Source organism: Mauremys reevesii, linkage group 26, assembly GCF_016161935.1.
Source record: "Mauremys reevesii isolate NIE-2019 linkage group 26, ASM1616193v1, whole genome shotgun sequence".
Lineage (NCBI taxonomy): Eukaryota > Metazoa > Chordata > Testudines > Geoemydidae > Mauremys > Mauremys reevesii.
Window position 1 is genome coordinate 5440350 of NC_052648.1, and position 13104 is coordinate 5453453.

A 13104-nucleotide genomic window follows, 5' to 3' on the forward strand; every position below is an offset into this window, starting at 1 on the left:
TCCCAATTACACACAGAAAACCTCAGTGAAACAGTTGCATGTGTAAGAGCAGGATTTGACCCTGTACTATTATAAACATTTCCATGCGACAGAAGCAAGACACAGCTGTTTCTAGATCTGTTGAAACCCTCTCTTTTACAAGTCATCCCTTAAGGAGTTTAGGTGTGTGGAGCTGCCAGTGTACTCACCAGTTTGGCATGCTGAGCACTCATAGGGTCAGCATATTGTAACAGGGCCTGGAACTGGTTGTTCTTGGTGAATGTAATTATTTTCAGCACTGTGCCAAACTTGGAAAAAATCTGCAAGATAAAGTTTGCATACCATCTCACCTCGTGTTTCTAATAGTTGTTTTCTCTTTGTACCTCTGCTTTTCACAATAAGAAACTGCAAATAAAGCCACTTTCATCTTTTCATCTAGTTTTTATTAAGATCAGAATGGAAAAGTAACTTAGGAAACAGAGTGTTAAAACATTCCTCAACTATGTTCTGATTGTTTAATGAATGGATCTCTGCAAAGGCTTACTGAATTTGAATTTCCAAAGCTGTATTATGCATGATTTTAGCTTTCCTGTATAAAAAACATTAGTAGTTCCCTGAATAGTTATTTACTTCCACTGGAGTTAAAGATGTTTAAGCAAAGCCACTTTCCTGTTTTATGTTGTTGAGACCCGAATGCTTCCTCCAACTAATAGAAACATCTATGACAGTTTGTACTTGCCACTGCACGCATGCTTACCAACATGAGAAAAATATTATGCATGCATAACTAGCTACCTTTTAAAAGATACGATTAGGTCCTTTCCCTTTGTCTCTGAATCACGACCAGCTACTATTTTGACGTGGGGCTCTTCTCAAAATTACTTTAAACTCACCTTCTAGCTGGATAACTTGTGCTGTTAAAGTATGTGTTGTAGTATTTGCACTTAGTGTATTTCTGAATGAGTGTTTGAAGGAAGAGGATGCTTCACATACAAAAATAAAGCTTTGCATTTTAAACTGAAAAGACACTGAACAGAGCAAAAGTATTGTCCCTGGTGCCCTTTGCAATTAAAGAAATTAGCCTGGTTTAGTTCCACAAGAGTAAAATTTTTAAGTTTCTACTTTAAATGTATGCTTTTGTTGCACTTGTGCTACACTAGTTTTTTTGTTATGGTTGACAGCATCTATAAGAATTTAAATGTGGCACATTTTACTAGCATTGTATGTAATGCCCATCAACTAAAGTTTCCTGGTTTAAGCCATGACACTATTTCACTGACAAACTCCCTAACTTTACCAGTAGTCTCATTGAGACAGTTTTGCCGAGTGTAGTCTGCCTTACTACTGCCTACACTTCAAAATTTTCCTAGACAAAATTTTTGACCTATTCCGTATTCCTTATTTTTTGCTTCACTGCATGAAGGATGCTCTTGTGTTTATTGGACCACAAGTCTTGAACTCCTATCACCTCAACAGACTTCACAGGACTAGATTTCAGGTGGGGAGTGAACACTAGCAAATTAATGCAATGCAATCCAATACTGTGAATGTGACTTGGCAATTAAAAATTAGAGGATACTACAGGAAGTGCTATTACTTTGTCATTGACTATTCAGCTTTAAAAACAGCTGGCAATGTGAAAATTTTGATGTGGCAGCCAACAGTTTATCTGGATTCTCTGAGTTGCTTGTGTGTTTTACATTGCTAAAACACATTTATGTATCACTGTAAATGCACATGGTGCTTTACAGATGTAAACATTCCTGGATGCAAGGACTTAACCTAAGACAAAGGAGAAAAAAACTGAAGGGATGATCACATGAAGGTGGTTTTGGATAAAGCGACACTGCTCCATACGAACTGCTGTTGCCATTTCTTCCACATTGATCTGCAAGTGGAAATTTGAGCATGAGCTCACCTGATGCAGGACATCCAGAGTGACAGGATAGAAGAGATTTTCCACAATGATCCTCAAGACAGGGCTCTGGCCAGCCATTGCCATTCCTGCATCCACTGCAGCAGCAGAGGCTGACAGTGCCAGGTTTCCAGACTGAACAGAGTTCACTGCTTGCAGAGCTGCCTGGGCCCGCTGTGGAAAGAAACATCCTGTCCGGTTAATAATACTGCGGGTAGAAGTACTCAAGTTTAATTTTTTTGTTGCAAGTTCCCCACTTGAAAACTACCATAGAACACAACACTGATCACCACAATTGGAGACTAGCAGTTTGTATAAGGAAACTTACAACTAAGAGCCTGTTCATGTATCAGTACATTTCAAAGTTTCTGGCAGTGGTTGCACACTTCAGAGCCAACAAGAGCATTGCAACATAAAAATGCAAACTAGACGTTCACACGCATGAACTGCTTACAGGAAAAGACAGCTAGAGTTCATACTTGCTATGATCCCGTTACTAGTGATTGCTTCCCCTCCACCAACCCTCCCAAAAGCCTAAACCAAGTGATCTTGTTCAACATTTGTTGATGCCAGGTCTGTGTTATTCCATAATAAAGAACTTCAGACTGAGCACACCCACACCCTAGATGAAGAGTCTGGATTACTAGCATCATTACTTGGATCCATGCCAAACAAGCAGCACCAGTAACATTACACATTTCATTTTATAACTGTTATTAGGGTCATGCTAGAAACACATGTAACAGGAGTGAGGAAAACAGAAAAAGGCATAGAGACAGAACTATCCTAAAAGTAACACCACGACACACTGGGGCTTCACCCTTCTAAATGTGCAAAGAATACTCCCTCATCCCCAGGACTGAGAATTAAACTAGAATTAAGGCTCTTAGTCATGGTGTTTTCAAGTGTCTTCTGCTGTAAAGAAATACAACTGGCAAGTCAGAGCTGAACTTTTGACAAGCTATAGAAACTGACAAAACAATGATTAATGAGCAACCTTTTTTTTTTTTTTTAAACTATTTAGGAAGTTCAAACAAGTTTACAAATCCTTGATGTTTTAAGGACAGTGAAGTTAAAAGAAACTTGAAAAAAATACTTTCATAAAATGGAGGAAGTCTCCCTTTGTGGGGTTCCTGTTCTGAGACTGTTTATAGAACATGCTGGAAATTGGAATATGCACAACATTACTATTTATCAGATACCTGGGCTCTCGGAATTACATCTGTGTTCACTTTACTTAACATAAGAATGGCCGGCCATACTGAATCAGACCAATGGTGCATCTAGCCCAATATCCTGGCTTCTGACAGTAGTCCATGCCAGATGCTTCAGAGGGAATGACTAGAACAGGACAATTTCAAATGATCCATCCCTGTCATCCAGTCCCAGCTTCTGGCAGTCAGAGATTTAGGGACACCTAGAAATGGGATTACATCTCTGACCATCTTGGCTAATAACCATTGATGGATTTATCCCCCAGGAACTTATCTAATTCTTTTTTGAACTAAGTGATGATTTTGGCCTTCATGACATCCCCTGGCAATGAATATTTCCTTAAGTTTGTTTTAAACCTGCTGTCTATTAATGTCACAGGGTGACCTTTGGTTCTTGCATTATGTGAAGACGTAAACAACACTTCCTTATTTACTTTCTCCATACCAGTTATGATTTTATAGACCTCTATCATATCTCCACCGGTAATGTCTTTTCCATGCTGAACAGTCCTATTCCTTTTAATCTCCTCAAATGGAAGTTGTTCCTCACCCTTAATCATTTTTGTTGCCCTTCCCTGTACTTTTTCCATTTTTTTATTTATTTATATATTTATATAAAAAAATAAATAAATGATGTGCAACTAGAACTGCATGCAGTATTCAGGGTGCAGACATACCATGGATTTATATAGTGACATAATACTTATTGCCTTATCTAGCCCTTTCCTAACTGTTCTTAACATTGTTCATTATTTTGACTGCAGCTGCAGCCTGAGCAGACGGATTTAAAGAACTATCCACAATGACTCCAAGATCTTTCTTGAGTGATAACAGCTAACTTAGTCCCCATCCTTTAGTATGTATAACTGGGATTATGTTTTCCAGTGTGCATTACTCTGGATTTATCAATACTGAATTTCACCTGCCATTCTGTTACTAGTCACATTCTCTGCAGTGAAGATCAATGCAAAGAATTCATCTGGCTTCCCCTTAAGAGCCTTGTCTTCCTTGAGTGCTCCTTTAGCACCTCAATCACCCAGTGGCCCCACTGATTGTTTGGCAGGCTTCCTGCTTCTGATGTTCTTAACATTTTTTCCTGTTTGTGTGTCTTTTGCTAAATACTCAAGTTCTTTTTTGCCCTACCTAATTATATGTTTACACTTGATTTGCTGGAGTTTATGTTCCTTTCTATATTCCTCAGTAGGATCTGACTTCCAATTTTTTAAAGGAAGACTGTCTCTAACCTCCTCTTTTACTCTATTGCTTAGCCATGGTGGCATTTGTTTGGTCCTCTTGTTTTTTTATTATTATTTGGGGGGGGGGGACGACGACATTTAGTTTAAGCTTCTATTATGGTGCTTAAAGTTTCCATGCAGCTTGCAGGCATTTCATTAATGACTGTTCCTTTTAACTAACTTCTTCATTTTTGTGTAGTTCCCCTTTTTGGAAGTTAAGCTTCTTTTATAGTTTCCTCTCTACCAGGAAGCTTAAATTTAATTACATTATGGTTGCAATTACTGAGCAGTTCAGCTATATTCATATCTTGGACCAGATCCTGTGTGCCACTTAGGGCTAAACCAAGAATTACCTTTCCCCCTTGTGGGTTCCAGGATTAGCTGCTCCAAGAAGTAGATGTTAATGTGGTCTAGAAATTGTCTCTGCATCCCATCCTGAGGTAACATGTACCCAAACAATATGGGGATAGTTGAAATCACCCCTTATTATTGGTTTTTCTGTTTTTGTAGCCTCTCTAATACCCATAACAACAATCACTATCACCATCCTGGTCAGATGGTTGGTTGTCTACTTCTATTGCTATACTCAAATTAATCAAGCATAGAATTTCTATCCAGAGAGTCTCTATAGTACAGTTTGATTCACTTAAGTTGTTTTTTTTTTTTTTAAACTGTATTTGACTATGCTTTCTTTCACATACAGTGCCAGTCCCCCACCGGCATGACCTACTCTGTCATGCCTATATATTTTGTACCCTGGTATTACCATGTCCTGTTGATTATCATTGTTCCGAGTTTTATCCTCATTTAATATCAGGCACTCAAGTTCACCCATCTTAGTATTTAGAGTTCTGGCATTTGTATGAAAGCACTTAAATTTGTCAATTTTAGGTACCTATCTATGTGCTAGGCAGTTGTTATTGAAGGACAATAAAAAGAATTACTACTCACTGCTTGGTTTGGAGAGTTGTCTGTTTTGAGTTCCTTGTGGTTGGAGAACTGAATGTAGATGGGCTGGCTTCGAAGGACTGGAGTGACTGTGGTGTAGTAACTTACCATGGTGTTGGCTGCTTCCTCAGTGTTCATTTCTATGAAAGCCTGCATAGGATCATAAATGCGACATGTCCCGGTTATTAGCAGAGCTGTTTACATTAAGGTGGCAATTTGAATGCTGAATGGTACCATGATGTGACCAATGGAAGGTCTTCTATACAGAATATTAAATGAGATTCAGGAAGATTTACAGCAGTAGTGTGTTCGGAGTCTGTGTTTACATGCAAGCTTTCAAGGCCACTTGCTTTTACAACAGAATTGCAAGAAGTTTTCAACTAAGTCTTGTTTTTACAGACACAAATATTGAAAACAAGTGAGTTTTCACTATGCAGTTAAAAATACCAGCTGCATTTGCTTGGGTCATTTTTAGGACTTCAGATTGCAATTTTTGGCAACAGATCTGTTATAAAAACAGTTTGCAAAAGAATTTCAGTAATCAGACTGAAGAGACCATCAAATCCAACAGTGCCAAAAGTATGACAGTGACACTAGCTCAGACTGAAGCATTACCCCAGATTTCAGCCTACTTTCACTTTTTTCATTTGTAGATATAAATCAGGCCTTACTCTTGTATATTTTAAATTTACTAGCTAAAATCTCCCACTTTTTAAAAATAGCATTTAAAAAACTGAACTGAGTGTTGCATGAAACCACATGCACTACGTATTAACACATAACGTAGAACCTCACTAATTCTCTGCTAATCTTCAAATCTGCTTATTCTTATGATCTCATACTACTTCTAAGACGCAGATGTGGTGCAGTGAGTCATTACTTTTATGATATACAGTATAAATATCAAATTAAAAGAGCAACACTTTATTCTCTGATTTTTTGCAAGTATAGAAGTATTTCATGTGATACAGTAAATGTAAAACTGTTTGCTTCTTTGCTTTCCAATTTATAATCCACAATGGATTTCCTGGTTACCATTAATTAGCACTAACCTACTACATTGTCCAACTGGAGTTTGGCTCTGACTATTTGTTACATTTTTAGGCCTCCTTTAACTTCAAAAGTTAGAAGTCCAAAGAGGCTACTGGGCCAGCATGACTAAGAGCTGGCTCACATCAGTCTTGTCTAAACTACTCTCCTGCTTTCTATTTTACAATCAATTATAATATAGAGAAGTGACTGCATGCAAGCAGTGTTTGAAGCGCCTGAAGTCAGAAAAGGCGGTGTTTTTGAATAGCTCTTAAATTAAAATAATCTTGAAACAAAAAATGTATCTGAACTTAGTAACTACTATCTGGCAGTTGTGAAAGTTGTATTAGCAACATACATCTTATTTGCTGATGCCATGACAATGGTTTCAATCAAGTCTCCCATAAAATCCCCACTTACAATTGTTGGGACAGTACCTGATTTTTTCCTTTCAGCATTAGAAGATTGGTGACTTTGCCAAAAGGTAATCCCAAAGAAATGACTTCTGCCTCTGTGACGTCACTGGGGAGTTTACGGACGTGAATTACTCGCGAAGGGACTCCCGCACTTCTACTGTCACCTTTGAATTTTTTGCTGTCATTACCATTAGCTGAAAAGAACGAACAAGCATTGTTGGTTGTTACAGTTCCACATGATCTGAGACAGGGCATCAGGTTACCACTTTGTCTTGCATTTTGCCTCCCACATTCAGTTTCCAACTCACCAAATTAAGAGAAATTCCATGCTCAGTCTAAGGCAACCCAAATATGAAGACACATGGTTCTACTCATTTTTTCAAAATTATATAAGTGAGCTGAGTGACTTAGCAGCAATGGAATCACAAGTTAACTCTCAAGTGGCCATTTTACCATTTATGTTTACAGTATGCCACAGCCCATATTTCTATTCTAAGGTTTGAAACACTTAGTCTGCTTTTTCCTTTTCACTTTGACTAGTATTATTGGTGGTGAAGCTGCTTTTTGAAGGGGCTCATGCCTTAAATAGGCAATATCAAACAGCAAACATATGGCAACTCTAGACTTCATCTTAGCTCAGCTGGATTCTGCATCATCCGATTGCTAGCCATACATTGTTAGCTGCATACTAACATACACTAGATGATATAGCTTGGCAGAAAGACCAGAAGTTAAGCAGAACATAAGATAATTCTGGAGGATTGTGTTAGCTCAAAGTTGCAGAATTTGAGGCAAATAAAGCAAATCATGAAATGCAGCATTCTGCACTCAAATACTAATGAGTTTATCTAGAGCAGGATTATGAACTCACCTCCATATTGAAACAGTCTTGCGCAGTAATACCCATCATGGTGACTATATACACCTCTACTTCAATATAACGTGACCCGATAAAACACGAATTCGGATACAACACGGTAAAGCAGCAGCACGGGGGGGAGGGCTGCGCACTGTAGCAGATCAAAGCAAGTTCGATACAACGTGGTTTCACCTATAATGCGGTAAGATTTGGCGGCTCCCGAGGACAGCGTTATATCGAGGTAGAGGTGTATATCCGAAATCAACCTAAGGATCAATTTATGCTTAACTGCAGAGGTTTATAGTATGAACTGTGTGGTCTAATCCCTGAAAGGGCCATTTTAGCAGTTGTCCTGTGATACCAATTTTGTTCAAGCTGCTGGGCCTTTTAAGGATGTAGGACAGCAGCTAGTCAGATATTTTGTATGGTCTTACACAAACCCTAACCAGAACAAGCAGTGAGAATGAAAGCAGAGATTTTAAACCAAGAGCAAGTGGAATAAAGTAGCCCTGCTAATTGTACCTTCAACACTCATCGTGGGTTGCTATACTTTTTTTGCTAGCAATTTTACCTGCAGAAGCAGAGTTGCTGCTCATGATAAAGGGTCCGTTAGTAACACAAGTAGAGAAAAGCTCGTCAGATCCCCGCTGGAAAAGAAAAAGATGGAAAAGGGTAAGTTGACAGCATTTTTCTAAATTCTATTCAGGTACTTTGAGAACAGGAGGACAATTCAGAAATTAAGATGGTAGAGAAACCAAGCAGAAGTGTGTAAGGGAAAATACTTTGACAGTAGATCTACTTGGCCTTTCATTCACCTGTATGTAATTTTAAATCAAGCAAATGTGTAGAGCTACATAAATTTGGTGGGGGGTGTAAAGTGTGAAGACCACCAGGAATAAAAACCTCTTGACTGCATACCTTCCTGAGCTATTAGGATAACAGGCACTGAAACTCTAGCGGCAGAATTACCTATACCAGACAAGATTTTCATCCACTCTTTAGTTTAAAAAATACTACTACTAGTCACCCTGGCAGCAACATTAAACTATCCCACCCTTCCTAATATTTGCCTTAGGTTACAAAGAACGAGTCGAAAAGCTCTAAATGCTACTGCTAGTTAAACCCTTACTTATAAGGTCTAAAACCACGCCATTTAAAAACACTACTGTATGACATTAAGTCACACACTATGTGAGGTTCTGCTAAACAAGACATATGATGCATGTTTTTCAGTGGCAAGGAGAAGTCCCGGGTTACAAAGACAGATCAGGGACTGAAAATGCAATGCTACAAGTCTTTCCCCAGATAGTTTTTGCCATTTATTTGATAGTGTCCTGTTATAAACCTAGTGGATGTTTTATTTTATTAAATTATCTCCAGATATCCAAGTCCATATGTACACTTTCAGCAACAAGTATTGTGGCCCTTTGTCTGCCATTTTCCTTTAAGTCCTTTAATTTGTATCTCAGGAGCTAGAGTTTAGAGTGTAACAAAGAGCACCCAAATTTCCATATTAAATAAGTGCCCTGGAGAACTAGAATCAAACACCTGGATAATGTACAAGTTTAGTCTAATAAAAATGCTGAACAGACTAAACTATTTGAAATACAGACAATATTTATTACCAAAGCACTGGGCCAGACTGATACCATCACTTTTCAGTGGGACTACTCAAGGCATAAGGTACTGTGCAATCAGCAGGGCTACTTGTTGAGCAAGTAACTATCCAATGAACATAAAGGTGGCACAACCTGCAGCTTCTGAGTAACTAATTGTAAAGTTACATTTCTATATGGGACAACATGCAAATTTCTTTCTAGAGCTGATCTTTAAAATCAGTTTGGATACAAACTACTGTTGCTTTCATTAACAGAAATTGTGTTTCTATCAGTGAGACTACATAGACAAACTTCTGATTGCTACTGTAAATTTAATGGAGACAGTTAAAAATTCCACATTTTTCCACGGATCACAACTATGACAATTCTGACCCTTGACACTAATGCAATTACAATACTGAACAGTCTGGTACTTTATCTCCCAATACCTTGCAATCAGTCAAAAGAACATCGTCAGAGAAACCAGACAGATCTGTGAAACAGTTGACAGTGACTGACATAAGTATTCAAATGATTCAACCACCTAGTTTACTTCTATTGATCAAGGCCAATCTTACTTAAACAGCATTGACTAGTCACCCTATTTTTACTATGAAGAAAAAAGCAAAACTGCATATAACCTCAAACTCATTAACTATCAGTCTGGCTTATATTCATATTGGTGTAGGTAGTTTTAGAACAAGCTGATCATCTCTCTAATTTTAATTAGAGTTAGGGCTACACAGCAAAACAGTCTCAACACTGAAGTCTAAAAAAATTATATAGGAGATTTGAAAACTCAGAATAAGTAAGTTGGCTATTACCAAATAGGGCTTTTTTTTTTTAGCTGTAGGTCAATTTTTTATCTTGATCCACACATGAAATTACTGCACAACAAAGACTTCCCCTGGTAACTGAGAACTTGGTTTATCTACTTCTATAGTCTCTGCCTCAATCAAATGGGAAGTTGTTCTGTTTTCCAACATCTTAATGAAACCATACTCCTTTATCATCACACACTCCAATTACTGGAAACAATCTCTCTTAACATGGCAGCTATCTAGTGACAATTGAAAGAGTAACAGTATCTGTGCAAAGACAAAAGCACTCTGCTCACTGCATCTGTGAGCAGGTTTAAAAAAGTAGGTCATACAAGAAGCTCAAAATGAACTGGAGTTATATTCTAAATAAATTTTATCTGTGTGTTGAATATCCTGTTGGGCGACTTGCTAACTACTTTCCAAAGCCAAATGCAATACTTTGGTGAACACCACAAGATAACTTGGGAACCTGATCTAGTTTGTGGTCTATGCGTCATTGGTGATCTGCAAAGCATTTGTTGGGGTCTGCAGAGAGTGGACTAGACACACTAGGTTGTTTCTCGTTGTTTCCTACCAATAAACTGCATTAAGAACAACTTCACTATTAAGATGCAGTCCATCTTGCAAAAGTTTGGGAACCCCTGAACCACAGCAATTGGAACTGAAGTATTACACCATTTTAAATTTAGAGGGTGTTTTAAAAAAAATGAAAATAAACCTTTGTAAAACTTAAGATAAAAGTTGTTCCATTACATTTAAAAAATCCCAATAAATCTGTTCTCAGGAACATTCCTCTGCTATACCTAAACACTGCAACATTGCTAATGCATGAGAAACTAGGAGTCAAATTGCAACTGGTTATTAACAAGTGCACCTAATTAGTGTCTTTTCATTGTCCAATACAAGCTAAAGCAGCATAATCTTGGTTCACATTTCACTGTTTAAGTGTCCATCTATGATGGCAGTCATAAGATTTATTTAAAAAGAAAAAAAAAAGACTTTTGGTTGGGATTTTCAAAATTTCCAAGGGAGGTTGACTGCCTCACTCCCTGAAACGCTTTTGCAAATCCCAGCTTTTAACCCAAGTATCTTTGGGGAAAAAAATCTCCATGATTGCTAAATTTTCTATTTACAGACCAGGCAAGGTTTTATGGAATCAGAAGTCTCCAGTATCAAGCTGATGGCATGCAGAAATTGGTTCTGCTCACACAGTAAGTCCTCATGATATATCTATAGAAACACTAGAAGAATAAGCCACTTATTTGCCCTCTGCGGGAGATAAGTTTAGGAAACTATCAACTGGAAAAACAAACATTCGTACTATGGCAGAAAGAATTTGGCTCCTCCAAATCTGCCAGCCTGAATGATGCTTTTGTAGTACTTTGAAGAGTTACACCATTTTCTTCTTGCACTTAAAAATATATGTCAAGTGTATATAAGCAAGAAATGCTTACTGCTGCTAGTTTTCCACACTTCAGGGTTTCTTTAATCAAAGTGTAACTTCACAAATCCACGCCCCTCTTATCTTCAAGACATTCTAAATGCCTGCTGTGACAAGAGCCAGAAGGTAGAGGGGAAAGACTGTTTTACACCAAAAGAAGCAGCAGTCTATTTGTAAGCTTCCCAGCTGGAAATGTGAGCTAATGAAGCAGTAGAACTGAAGAGACTGGAAAACTACAATTACACTGTCTTGCCTACATGGGGAAATTTACAGAATTACTGTACCCGTATAACTTTCTGTGTATACACTTGTTCAGAATAATAGTGGCCTTTTTCAGTTTAGCACAAGATATGCTATGCATAAGCTTCGAGTTGTACTAGTAATATTATTCCACAAAAAGCAACTTCAGGAAGCCAGCCAACCAATTTGGTGCTCTTTAAAGTCTCTTACCATCAAAAAACACAAAGAAAGGTTCAGCCATTTATTAAGTTTTGGAACCAAGGAATGCAGTTTATACTTAAAGAGCCAGCACTGAGTGATTTTCAGACATCCAGTATTAAGACTCAGAAGTCTACATGTGTTTTAAAAAACAAAATAACTAAAAAAAGCTCAGTAAACAGATTCCCCTTTTACTTCCTTTTAGGGCTGTCAAGCGATTACAAAAAATTGCACGATTCATCACACTATTAAACAATAGAATACCATGTATTTAAATTTTTTGGATGTTTTCTACATTTTCAAATATTTTTATTTCAATTACAACACAGAATACAAAGTGTACAGTGCTCACTTTATATTTATTTTTATTACAAATATTGGACTAAAAAAGAACATTTTTCAATTCACTTTACACAAGTACTGTAGTGCAATCTCTATCATGGACATTGAACTTACAAATGTACAATTATGTACAAAAAACTGCAATCAAAAATAAAACAATGTAAAACTTTAGAGCCCACAAGTCCCAATCAGTCCTACTTCTTGTTCAGTCAATTGCTCAAACAAGTTTGTTTACACCTGCAGAAGGTAATGCTGCCTGCTTCTTATTTACAGTATCACCTGAAAGTGAGAAAAGGTGTTTATATCACACTGTTGTCGCTGGCATCGCTTCGCAAGATATTAAGATTTGCTAAAGATTCATATGTTCCTTCATGCTTCATCTACCATTCCAGAGGACATGCATCCATGCTGATGATGGGTTCTACTCAATAACGATGCAAAGCAGTGTGAACCAACTCATGTTCATTTTCATTGTTTGAGTCAGATGTCACGAGCAGAAGGTTGATTTTCTTTTTTGGTTCCCTAGTTTACGCAAAGTGTTGCTCTTTTAAGACTTCTGAAAGCATACTCCACATCTCATCCCTTTCAGATTTTGGAAGGCATTTCAGATTCTTAAATCTTGGGTTGAGTGCTGTAGCTATCTTTAGAAATCTCACACTGGTACTGTCTTTGCGTTTTGTTAAATCAGCAGTGTGTTCTTAAACAAACAACATGCTGGGTCATCCAAGACTGCTATAACATTAACACATTTTTTAAACGAGTGTCATCAGCATGGAAGTATGTCCTCTGGAACGATGGCCGAAGCATGAAGAGGCATATGAATCTTTAGCATATCTGGCAGGTCAATATCTTGCAATGCCAGCTACAAC

The 13104-nt window shown here is 37.7% G+C and overlaps 1 protein-coding gene across 2 annotated transcripts in view; it reads right to left on the reverse strand.

Moving 5' to 3' along the window:
- The window catches only part of PTBP1 (polypyrimidine tract binding protein 1), a 45532-nt gene that overhangs the window by 15339 nt on the left and 17089 nt on the right, over window positions 1-13104 (reverse strand). Inside the window, exons 3-7 of one of the 2 annotated variants that reach the window (XM_039515685.1) lie at window positions 8167-8242; window positions 6758-6930; window positions 5295-5441; window positions 1898-2068; window positions 189-299 (exon numbers count right to left, since the gene is read on the reverse strand). In XM_039515685.1, coding sequence (XP_039371619.1) covers window positions 189-299; window positions 1898-2068; window positions 5295-5441; window positions 6758-6930; window positions 8167-8242 — 678 coding nt within the window. The remainder of the gene's footprint in view (window positions 1-188; window positions 300-1897; window positions 2069-5294; window positions 5442-6757; window positions 6931-8166; window positions 8243-13104) is intronic. The other variant, XM_039515687.1, reaches the window with a different exon arrangement.